At 54.0% G+C, this 11,487-nt stretch overlaps 1 protein-coding gene across 1 annotated transcript; it reads left to right on the top strand.

Moving 5' to 3' along the window:
* Positions 1 to 658: 658 nt before the first annotated feature.
* Spocd1 (SPOC domain containing 1) lies at positions 659 to 10,842 on the top strand. The gene is made up of 12 exons (XM_012517300.2): positions 659 to 754; positions 1,228 to 1,285; positions 1,524 to 1,614; positions 2,466 to 2,625; positions 2,740 to 2,856; positions 4,569 to 4,691; positions 6,756 to 6,867; positions 6,971 to 7,116; positions 7,403 to 7,552; positions 8,072 to 8,161; positions 8,418 to 8,604; positions 10,160 to 10,842. Exons 1-12 carry the CDS (start codon positions 662 to 664, stop codon positions 10,840 to 10,842), a joined length of 2,010 nt encoding a protein of 669 aa, XP_012372754.1. The 5' UTR covers positions 659 to 661.
* Positions 10,843 to 11,487: the final 645 nt, after the last annotated feature.

The following is an 11,487-nucleotide window of genomic DNA, read 5'->3' as shown; positions in this document are numbered from 1 at the left end:
GTGTATATTTTTGGGTTCAAAATTAATACTGAGTTTCCTAGCAGCCACAGCAAAAAAAAAAGCAAGCAGGCTAGATTCCGTAGCTCACTAAACGACCAACATGGGTTCTGCATCCTAAGTGGTCATGGAAGGATTTCTCTCTGGAGCAAGAGAGGAGTGGTCATCAGCCTTCAGAAGGGGGATGGCTATGTGCTGCTGCTTCTGGGGAGGGGCAAAGAGCAAGTTAGTGACCCTGAAAGCGGTATGACTGAGTTTCGAGTGGGAGCAGGCGGGTCTCCACGAAGTACATCTCTGGTCGGAAGAAAGATGAGAAGAATCCTAGAGCAGGGTCCAGTCCACCATGAATGTGCTGGGCCCAGAGGGGAAGAGGAGAGGGCAAGAATGGGACAACTCTTCTCCTGGGGCAGAAGCAGTCCACAGGTGTTTATTGAGCCCTTTAAGTGCCAGGCCTTTTGCAGACATTGGGAGGACAGTGGACACCAAGACAGGCATACTGCCCATCCTCATGAAGCTTACACAGGCTGGCTGATGAGGCCACCTCTGTGGTGCATGTGCTGAAGGGTGCATTCTCCTGCAGGTAGATTCTGGGACAGGGATCCAACTGCAAGGAGCAATCACCTTCAGCCAGGCAGGGGGACAGCAGCTGCCACAGCTGGAGGCTATGGAGAAGTTTATGGAGATCAGCTCGGCCTCACCTTACCAGAAACCCAGAACCAGGAAAAGGTCGGCAGCTCATGGCCCTGCTGGAGGCCAGGTACGCAGCTGGCTTCCCCACCCAGGTGACATCGCTTAGTCCTACTGGGAAGCTACTGCGTGATGCACAGAGCTCTTGCTGAGGTTAGAAAGGTGGCTGTTGCTTGCTCAGTGTCACACAGGATGGCCAGGTGTGGCTTAGCTCCTGTCTCCCAGCTGGTAGATGGTGTACAGAGGAGCTGGCTGGTGGGAGCACTAGAGAGGCTGTCGCAGGTCTTCAGTCCTGGGTGACCAGCATGTCCTGCAGCAGGAGGGACACCAGGGGCCTCTGGGGGCTTCTCTGGCACCTCCCTCTCTCAGAAGAGCTGATCCTTGCCCCTCAGGGTCCCCGTCTTTGTGACTGAATGTCCAGGGTTGAGTGTGGCTGTCCCTACCATGTGGCCCTCATGTGGGGCAGGGAACAGGTAGGAGCAGACAAGCAACAAGGTCCTCTGGGCCTCAGGCTGGGCCTCAATTTCTCCCTCCCCCCTGTAGGATGGCCCAGAGGAGACTGTGAATGGGGAAACTCTTCCAGGGGTGGCAGAAAATCCAGGTGAGAGCTGTGGAGGGGCTGCTGGGAGTGGGAAGATTCAGGGGCCAGGTGGCCCTGACTAGAATTTTTTTGTGCCCTTCCTCATCAGCCTAAAGTCCTCCCCAAAGAGGTGGGGGCTGCTGGCTGGTTGTGCTCAACTCCTAGACCTATGGGGAGGGGGGATCCTTTGCTTGTCTGCCTCAGCCGCTCAGGTCTTCCCCCTCTTCATGCCCTGGAGCACTGAAGTCTCTCTCCACAGCTCAGCTTCAGTCTGAAGAGGAGACAATCGCCCTGGATGTTCAGATCCGAGCCACTGTGGTCCATGTCCTGTGGGAGGCGCTGTGGAGTCGGTAAGGCCTTGGCCCTGCTTCTCCACCTTTCTGAGGGCTGATGCCTCCCGGGCTTGGCAGTGCACTGAGGGCTTCTGTGTGTGTGACTAACCCCACTTGGTAGCTTGGAGCTCGCTGGCCCACACAGCCAACTGGTGGAGAGCCAGCATTTGAACCGAGTGGCTCTGGCTTCAAGATCTTGCTTTCCCTTTAGCTACTGCCTATGATACTGCAGCTCTCTATGACTGATAGGTCCTGTGGGTGTCTGTGGAGCAGATGCTTCCAGGCACAATGAGTCTGAGAGTTGGAAATCAAGACTGATGGTGGAACCAAGCCTCAGCGAGGGCAAGGCTTTGCAGAGGCCACACAACAAATCAGTGGCATGGGGCCAGGGAGATGGCTCAGTAGAATAAGCGCTTCCCTGGCAAGCACAAGGGCCTGAGTTCAATCCCTGGTTCCACAAAAAACAAACAAACAAAAAAAAACAAAAACAAATCAGTGGCAGATTCAGGGTCGCCCCCATCCTCCTCTTGGCTGATGCCTTGTACCTCTTCCTCCCCTCCTCACATTCGCCAGCTCTGGGGGGCAGGGACAGTATGGACTGAGGCATCTGGATTGGAATGTTGCTTTGCCACTGGTCAGGGGAGCTGGGTCAAGGTTCTGGACTCTTCCCTTCAGCCCTCTGTGAAGGGAGAGCAGCCATATTTCTTCCTCAAAGATCTGAGGTGAGATTAAATAGGCCCTTATAGGAAAATGCCCATAACAGAAGTCAGTTGGCCCAGATCCTGTTTCCACTCATGTCTCCCCCTGGGGCTAAGGGCCTGGATAACCACAGGTACCATGTGCCCTCGGCCCTGCCGTCGTCCCCACAGCGTTCAGGAGCTTCCCAACCTGGGGCTGAGTGAGGAGGTGGTGAAGGGCGTTGCTGCTGATATCGAAGCAGCCCTCTTTGACCTCACATGGGGCATAAGCTGCCGCTACAAGAGCAAGTATCGCAGCCTGCTCTTCAACCTGCGTGACCCCAGGAACCCGGTGAGTGGGGCTTTGACCTGGGCCAGGCTCTGCTTCCAGGGCACCTTGTGCTGGCAGGACTCTGGGGCAGGAGTGCTCAGTGGTGTGTGTGGTCTCTGTCCCTGGTCCCTGTAGGACTTGTTTCTCAAAGTGGTTCATGGAAATGTCACCCCCCGCGACCTGGTTCAGATGAGCTCAGTGCAGATGGCTTCCCAGGAGCTGGCCCGCTGGCGGGACCAGGAGGAGAAAAAAGTGAGCAGTGTGGAGCTGGGGGGTGGCATGATGGAGGGAGAGAGTGGCCCAAGAGTGGGGAAAAGAGCCGAGTAGGAGGCAGAAGGAGAGGCAGGGAAGACCAGGCAGAGAATGGGAACTGAAGCCAGAAGGCAGGTGGGGGGAGAGGCAGAGACCCTCCTGGTAGAAAAGTAAGAAAAGATTAGGCATGCAAGGCACTGGGGACAGGGGCTCTGCTGGAGGTGATGTTCTTGGTTTCTTGTGGAGCCAGACTGGGTAACGAGGCAGGAGGAGCTCAACCAGAGATAGTCCAGAGCAGTGCTGGTGAACGTTTTAAAGCTTTCAGTGATCCACACGGCCTGCTGTGGCATTTGCGCCATAGGTTTGCCACCACTGCGCCTGAGTCTGAAGTCCAGTGTAGGAAGTCCCTGGGGGCTCCTCTCCCTTTGTCTCAGCCTCAAAATCTCAGAAAAAGCCACAGATCTTCCTGGTGTCCCAGGCTGGGGCACCCCCCGGCCCCCACACTCCATAGTTTTGTCCCCATAGACCTTGGGTTCTGGGAACTCTTGGGCACAAGGAAAGCGTGGGCCGAGCCGGCTCTGGAGAACATTTCACCTGATGCGTGGTAGTGGCCACCTGACCAAGGGCTGCGGCCCTGGCGCAGGGCAGGGGCTGAGGTGCTGGTCTGCAAGACGCTGCTGGTCAGAATTCATAACCAGAGTCCATGAAGTGGAACTGTCCCCTTGTGGCTGAGCTTCTGTCCAGGTGCTGTGTGGGGACGGGCAGGGCCGGCTGGGTGATTTGTCGGGGTCAGTGCAGCTTGCAAGGGCCTGAGTTCAATGCTCAGTTCCACCAAAAAAATAAAATAAACACGAAGAATTTTAAGGTGATGACAGCAAGGCATTAAACCAAGCAAGGGCCCTACTAAGTGAAGGGCCCTGTGGGACTGCAGGGAAGTAGGACCCCATCTTCCAGCAGTGTTAGGAAAGGCACAGCGCGCCTTTGAGAAACATTTCAGGTGGGATGACATTGACGGACAGAATCAGGCAGCATTTATCAAGGGCCTCAGCCTAGGCTGGGCCTTCTGTACATGTTACTCACTTACTTATTTGTATTTCTTTCTTTCTTTCTTTTGCCTTTTTTGAGACAGGGTTTCACTGTGCAGTTCAGGCTGAACTTGAACTCGTTTTGTAGCCCAGACGGGCCTTGAACTCTGGTCATTCTCCTGCCTCAGCCTCCCCCCAAGTGCTAGGATTGCAGACCTGCAACATCACACCCAGCTTGCATGTGCTATTTAATGTAATGCTCTTAATTTAATCACCAGAGAACAGATAAACTGAGGCTGAAGGCACTGAGTGCTGGCCCAAGGCCATACTACCTTTATTAACAGCCCTCTGAGACTCAGAGCTTGCTCTGGAAATTTCCTCTCTTCCTCAGTCTTCCCAAGACACGGGGAGGTGAGATCAGAGACAGAATTGATTTGCAGAGGAAAGAGAAGTCCAGGAAGGCTTCTGGAGGAGGCAGGTTTTGAGCTGAAGGGTGAATGAGTTGAGCCCTTAGGCAGAGCTGAAGGTGGCAGGCTTTCCAGGTGAGAGGAGCAGCAGAAGCAGGCAGGGAGGCTGGGTGGTGGCTGAATCAGGAGGGAGCCCAGCAGGAGGTCTTCTAGGGAGAAAGGAGCTCCTAGGCCTTCAGTGCTGGCCAGAGACTGCTCTAACCCTGCTGAACCGGTCCAGGAACTAGAGATCATTGCACAGCAACAGAAGGAGCTGCGTGGCCTTCCGACCTCTAAACTGACCCACAAGGGCGAGGTGGAGATTCTTCGGGACACAGACCAGACACTGACCCTGGAATACCCAGTAAGTGGGGCCTGAGCTGGTGTTGGGTGAGGCCCAAGCCCAGGAGTGCGGTTCATCACCCCACTAACTGGCTGTGCTTGTGGTAAAGTGGAACAGTGACCCTTTCTGCATGGGGCCCAGGTGGGCATGGCCTGGGTCTTTCCCCCCTTTTTCATGCCATGATTTTTCCAGCTGTAAGGAAGAAAATTGGTGTATTTGGTGGGTTGGAGCTGAGCTGGGGCAGGACCCACCCAGCACCCAGGCCAGCTGGGCCAGAGGGCCTCCTGCAACTTGCCCTGGCTCTTGGAGGAGGGCCCAGAGTCTAGGCCTTCCTTCACCCCAGGAATGGGCTCAGCCCTTGTGTACGCCGTCCTGTCCTGGCTCCATTTTGCACAGGGCCTCACAGGGATGCTCAACAGCCTCAGGAGCCATGAACGGGACGCCTAGAGCCTCCCCTCGGCTCACATCGGTCACTCTCAGAAGAAGGCCACTCTGGCTTGGTTTGGGTGTTCCCAGGGTCAGCTGTGTGACCAGGAATGAGGGGCGTGGGACAGGCCCTGAGCTCTTTATTTGTGTACTCAGTACCTATTTGTGGAGCACCTGCTGGGTGATGGGCACTGGGGAAATGGCAGAGAACACAATAAATGAAACTGCACTTCTGCCACCACCACATCCAAGCCAAGGAGAACCACGTCCTGTGCAGAGCCACGTCCTGAGGGGTTGTGGGTGCTCCCCAAGCAACGTCAGGCTCCATTTCCTGAATAAAACCAGTGTCCCTGTAGGGAGGAGCTGGGAAGACAGAGAGAGAAGCCCTCAGCCCCAGGAGAGGGGAAGATGGAGGAGACAGCGCAAAAGGGAGGGGAAAGGACACACAAAAACAATCTTTACTTGCCTGGACTCTTGCTGTGTGTCCTTTTACCAATGGCACCTTATTCAGACCACACAGTGACCTACGTGGTGAGGGCTGAGACCATGCCGTTTTCTCAATGAGGACCTGGAAACCATTAGCCCTGGGTCACACAGTATGTGGTACTAGAGCTGAGATTTCAGCCTGGGCCTCTGGCTCCACAGGCCACACCGTGGCACTGCTCTCGAGGTAGTTACAAGGTGAGGCCAGAGTTTCAGAATCTTCTTATGCCTTCCTAAAGCAATGTGTGTGTGTGTGTGTATTGAACCCAGGGCCTTTGTGTTAAGTTCCACCCCCAGCCTTGTTCCCCCTCCCCCATCACCACCATTTTTATTTTTTGAGGCAGTGGGTTGTTAGCTTGCCCAGGCTAGGTTTGGACTTTCAATCCTATTGCCTCCGCCTCCCAGGGTACTGGATTAGGGGTGTGCATCACCATGCCTGACTATCGAGGGCCTTTAAAACGAATATCCTCCCCGATTCTGTGATCTGCTTCTGAGAACTTGACCCACGGAAGGAGTATAAAATTTAGGAAGATATTTTCTGTGTCAAGATATCCTCAAGTAGCTGGGCATGGTAGCACATGCCTGTAATCCCAGCACTCAGGAGGCTGAGGCAGGATTGCTGTGAGTTTGAGGCCAGGCTGGACTACAAAGTGAGTTTAAGGCCAGCCTGAATTGTGTAGTGAAACCCTGTCTCAAAAAAAAAAAAAAAAAAAAAGTGCTTAAGTGTTAGTCATAATAGAGAAAACCCAGAAATGGCCCAGAGGTAACAGAAATGACAAGTATACTATGGCCTGCCCCATCAATGATACCACTAGGGGGCTAGATAATGTGGTGACGGCCTTTTCTACAGTTAATGGACAGAAGAAGGATACAAAGTTGAATATTTGACCCCAGCTATTTTGGTGTAAGGACCCCCCTCTCCTGTCCCGGTGTATAGAGGAATTATCATGAAGGTGCCATCAACTGTTGTTTGAATGGTGTGACAAAGAGTGAATTTTTAAAATTTTTTACAAGTATTGGATTTTCCACTTTTTTTTTAACGAGTTGCTAACTATTTTGTGATAAAAATGTTATTAAGAAAATAAACCACATCCTCAGGCTCCCTACCCGTAGATGCTCCCTCTCCCTGATTTCACAGTCACTTTATTTGTCCCTTCCTGCTCCTGTGCCTCACAGGGACCTGTGGTGTCTGGAGACTGCAGCCTGCAGGACCTGCCTGCCCTGCTAGGGGACATCACGGATCAGCACGATCACCACGTGCAGGACCCAGACTGCCACACTGGTGCAGGTGCAGGGGTGCAGGAGGGGCCTGCTTCAAGCCCGGGCTCTTGGTGCTGGGGTGCCCCCCTCTTCTGCCTGCCTATTTCAGCTCCTGCTTCTGTTGTTTGCAGAGTCTCCGAGTGAGCTGCTAGGCTTCTCCAGAGCCTCTAGGAGCAGGGAGAACAGTGTCCTCCAGAGAGACCCAAGCCCAGCTCCTGAGTCCTCTCCGGAGATGCCCAGAACCAGGGAGACACCATCCATGGAGCCCCAGGACAGGTGTGGGCTGGGGCTGGGAAGTGGCAACCCTGCAGGATGAGTGGGGGAGTCCACCGGCTGGGGCAGCAGACACACAGCATGGGCTTCTCCTCCTGTGTTGCTATGGGCAAGTCTTTCTGCCTTGGTTTCCCCATGTATACAGGGGACTAGATCACCCCAACTCCTCCCTTCCCAAGACTACACTTGGACCAGTGTTGGCCCTTACTATGGGGATGCAACACCTGCTCTGGAAAGGAAGGAGGTACAGAATGATCCTGATGACCCACTCTACTTAACCCTGACCATCTGTTTCTCCCTCTAGGTACCAGATGTCTGCTGGGCTTACAAAGGCCGGGCCCAGCCCACCTCCCTGGGAGGGGGTAATTGACATGTTCTCCATCAAGCGGTTCCGAGCCAAGGCCCAGCTGGTCTCAGGACACAGCTGTCGGCTCATCCAGGTTTGCCTGCTCTGCTCCCCAGGGGCTCCCTCCTACGCTCCCCAGGGAGTGCCTCACCTGGCTACTCATTCACCCGTGTATTCTGTTACTCGCTCTGCCCTCTTGATGCTTGGCCTCGTGCTAGGCATCAGGACAGATGAGATGCCAGCGCCACTTCTGAGGAGACATAGAAGGTGAAGCATTTCAAAGCAAGAAGGGCCTGGGAGAGATGTCTGGTGCCTCTCTGGCCCAGGGGAGAGTTAGAAGTTATTGTTGAATGACTTGATCAGTTAAAGTGTTGGATGAGGACAGCCTGTTAGTTGAGGGAGTGAGGGGCTTTTGAGATGCTATAGGAGGTTGGGCAGGACCAGTTAAGGGCCTCTGGAGTGATTAGAGATCTCTGGGAAGCTGCTGAGAGTTCTGTTATTGCCTACCCATCTTCCTTGCTTCAGGCTTTGGCCTCCTTCCATGTGGCTGGGAGTGAGTCTGCCTAAAGGGAGGGGAAGCTGAGGGCTGAGGCCATCTCTCCCACCCCCCCAGGCTCTGCCCGAGGTGATTCGCTCAGCAGGCTGTATTCCCCCTAACACTGTGTGGGACCTTTTGACCACTGTCTCTTCAGCTGAGGCCAAGGTAACTGTCAGCTCTCAGGCACCCTTCTCTCCTGGCCCCATATTCTCCCCCTCACTCCATCCCTCTCAATCTGTGGTGCACCAAGGCTGGTTTGGGAAGCCCAGGTCTAATTCCACATGTGACTGCAGACCCACTGAGGGTCTCTGGGCAGGTCTCTCTGCTTCCTCTCCTGGGAAATGGGGGCAGTTTTCAGAGGGCTAGATGTCTTCAGGCAGAGGATCATCGCTCCTCAGCTGTTCTCCTCCTGCACCTGTAGGATATCTCTGTGGTCAAACTGTGTCCCCAGAGCACTCGGGACACCCAGAACTGTCACATGCTGTACTCCTACCTCAACAACAAGCAGTGCCATGTACTGACCTCAGTGCAGCACATGAGGGTGGTCCTGCTGCCCCTGCCTGCCTTCAAGCCGCTGCCCACCACACTGCGCCTTCTGGGCGGTCCGGGTGAGTGTCCAGTGCCCACAGCACCCCTGCCTCCCCTGGCTCGGAGAGCAGGCACAGTCATCCATGCCTCAGCAGAGACGCACATTTCAGAAGGGAATGCCCGCACGTGCAGATGTGACAGAGAGAACAGCAAGAGCTCAGGCTAGGGGTGTGGCTCGGTGCAGAACACCTTCCTAGTGTGTGTGTGTGTGGTTGAGGGATTGATTCTTAGCACTGCCAAAATGATAATAGCTGATACTTGTGTGTTACTGAGTGCCAGCCAAAAAGCTTTACCTGGATGAAGTTGTCATTGTTTTCTTTCTCTCCTCTTTCTCCTCTTCTTTCAGTGGTTGGCATTGAACCCTGGGCCTCATCCATGCTAAGCATGTGCACCCAAAACTCTTTCCCTAGATGCATCCTTTTAGTCTCAGGATAGTCCTATCAGAGTGGTGCTCTTAGATTTTCTATTTCACAAATGAGAAAACTGTGGTAGGGAAAAGGCAAATGCCTTGCCCAAAGCCATACGGCCAGTCAGTAGCAGAGGCAGGCTCACACTCAGGCAGCCTGGCCCCGGAAACTGGTTCCGAGTACCCCACCACACTGCCTCCCAGTTAGACACTGCCAAATAGAAGCCTAGGACAGCCCCGTTTGACCCAGGGGCAGCTGAACCAAGATACGATGCACAAATTGAAACTGTCACTAACAACAGGAGGGACAAATGTTTCACCAAAGCCATGCTGGGCCAAGTCTGGCCACTGTAGTGTTTACTTCAGGGAAGGCACCTAGGGAAGAAGGCTGGGGACGCCCAGGGTGGACATTTGGTACAAATTACTTGGCTTCTCTGGGCTACATGGCCTTCAACAATGAATTAAGACTTTGAATCCACAGAGCCTTGGAGTCTGTCCCTCCATGTCCCACCATCAGCCAGAACCTTGATTTCGCTAAGAGTACATCTTCCTAGACAGCCTCTCCCTTCCTTTCCCTTCCCTTCCCTCCCTTCCCCTCCCTTCCCCTCCTCTGCCCTCCCCTCCCCTTCCCTCCCTTCCTTCTTTCCTTCCTCACTCCCTCCCTCCCTCCTTCCCTTCCCTTCACTTCCCTTCCTCTTTCTCTTTCCTTTCCTTTCTCTTTCTTTCTTTGACATAAGAGGGTTTTTTTTTTTTAATGTGTTTGGTACAGGGTCTCACTACACAGCTCAGACTCATAGTGATCCTCCTGTTTTCAGCCTCCCAAGTATGAGGATTACAGGCGTGCACCACCATGCCTGGACTCGGCCAGCTCAGCACGCCTGGGGGCGGGGCCTGCACGCCATGTGGTGCTGGGGATTGAACCCCAGTCCCTGTGCTTGCCTAAACAGGCACTTTGTCTGCTGAGCTGTCTCCCTGACCCTTCACCCTCCCACTTTCTCAGCCTCCCTTGGGTCCCTGGCACTGCAGGGAAGCTCTGCTTGGGATCTGACTGTGGCAGATACAATGTGACTTTGGGAGTTCTGTTGTCTTCCCACCAGTCTATGGAAACTGATTCCTGAGTGCCCCAGAGCTCTATGAGTCTATGTGTCTCTCCCTCTTTCTTTCCTCAGGTTTGGAAATCACTCACTCAAGCCTGCTGCTGGCTGTGCTACTCCCTAGGGAAGGGCTCCCAAACAGAGCTATGCCTAACACCAAGTGGGGGAAGGTTCGGAAGAGAGTGTCCTTTAAGGAGGAAGTGGAGCTCAGATTCTACCAGCCAGACAACAGGGAGCCAGATAGGGCCCTCAAAGGCCCTCTTCCCCCAGAGGCTAACCTGCAGCAGAGCCAGAATGGAGACAGCCTGTCTCCAAGGGGAGTCTGTGCTTGGTGGAAGTTCCCCAGAGGCAGGGGGAAACCATGGGCAGAGGCTGAAACCTGGCAGTGTCATGGCCGAGGAAAAGAGCCCCCCAAACCAGGCCGGTGCCTGCCCCAACATCTGCATTTAGCAATGCCAGCTGCCAATGGCTCTGGTTATGACCAGCATGTCCACAGGGCCTTTTGCCCCCACCAAGTCCTCAACCAGAACATCAAGTTCCTAGTGAACCTTAATCACCAGTTCCAAGCCTTACTGCACCCCTCAGGTCAGGATCCCATTTTCCCACCCCCTGTAGCATTTCTTCAGCCCCCTATACCCCCAGGGACTTACAGTCTGTGCTGCCAGCCCCCCACAGCTCCAGAGACCCCTAGCCCAGCCCCTCATACTTCCTTGGGCCCGACCGTTGACACGGAGTGTCCCTTTCCTAAAAAGGCCTGATGCTGGTTACTCCATTAGAACAGGGATTTCGATTCCCTTTCTAGTGCTGAACCAAGGCGAGAAGCCGCTAGAAGAACCTGGTGAAGGGAGGTGAGGGGCAGTTTTCCCTATCTGCCTGTTTGTTTCCTGTTCGTTAATCTGTTTGCTGTTGGCTTTTAGTTTAATAAAGAATTTGGCAAAGTTAGGGTTGCATCTGTTGGTTGGTTCGGAGAGAATGTAGTCCCAGCCAAATGGTTTAGGGTGTCTCTGGGAGTTTTTTCACGTACAGATGTGCGACCTTACCAGTCACTGGTCCCAAACACACCATGACTGTGCTCCAGAGCACAGCTATTGCCATGGAGGCATCTGGAAGCGTTTTCCAAATATTGAGTGGGGAAAGATTGGTGATGGGAGTGCAGGAAAGACCAGGCTGTGGAGAGGGAGAGTAGTAGAGGGAGGCTTTCAAGGGGCTCCCAGGGATTGCTAGGGAGCAAACTGGAAGGCAAAGTGCGGTGGTTTTTGAACTTCTCAGTACCAGGACCCCACCTACCTATCAACGGGAAGAGAGCACAAAACGTCACCCTATCCCCTCTGTGTGCACTTGTGGGTATCTGTGTCTGAGCACCTCTCGGTGCAGATCTCAGTTGTAGGTGACTTTTTTTCTCT

This window comes from Octodon degus, unplaced genomic scaffold, assembly GCF_000260255.1.
Source record: "Octodon degus isolate 3935 unplaced genomic scaffold, OctDeg1.0 scaffold00163, whole genome shotgun sequence".
Lineage (NCBI taxonomy): Eukaryota > Metazoa > Chordata > Mammalia > Rodentia > Octodontidae > Octodon > Octodon degus.
The sequence above is the reverse complement of the archived record's forward strand: the minus strand, read 5'-3'. Positions and strand labels throughout refer to the sequence as shown.

What these genes read in the sequence shown, in the direction of transcription:
- Spocd1 (XM_012517300.2), top strand. Translation starts at nt 662, where the DNA reads ATGGAGAAGTTTATGGAGATCAGCTCGGCCTCACCTTACCAGAAACCC. An exon ending in CCATGGAGCCCCAGGACAGG is followed by an intron (nt 7,117 to 7,402) that starts TGTGGGCTGGGG and finishes CCCTGACCATCT; the next exon opens with GTTTCTCCCTCTAGGTACCA. An exon ending in TCTCTTCAGCTGAGGCCAAG is followed by an intron (nt 8,162 to 8,417) that starts GTAACTGTCAGC and finishes CTGCACCTGTAG; the next exon opens with GATATCTCTGTGGTCAAACT.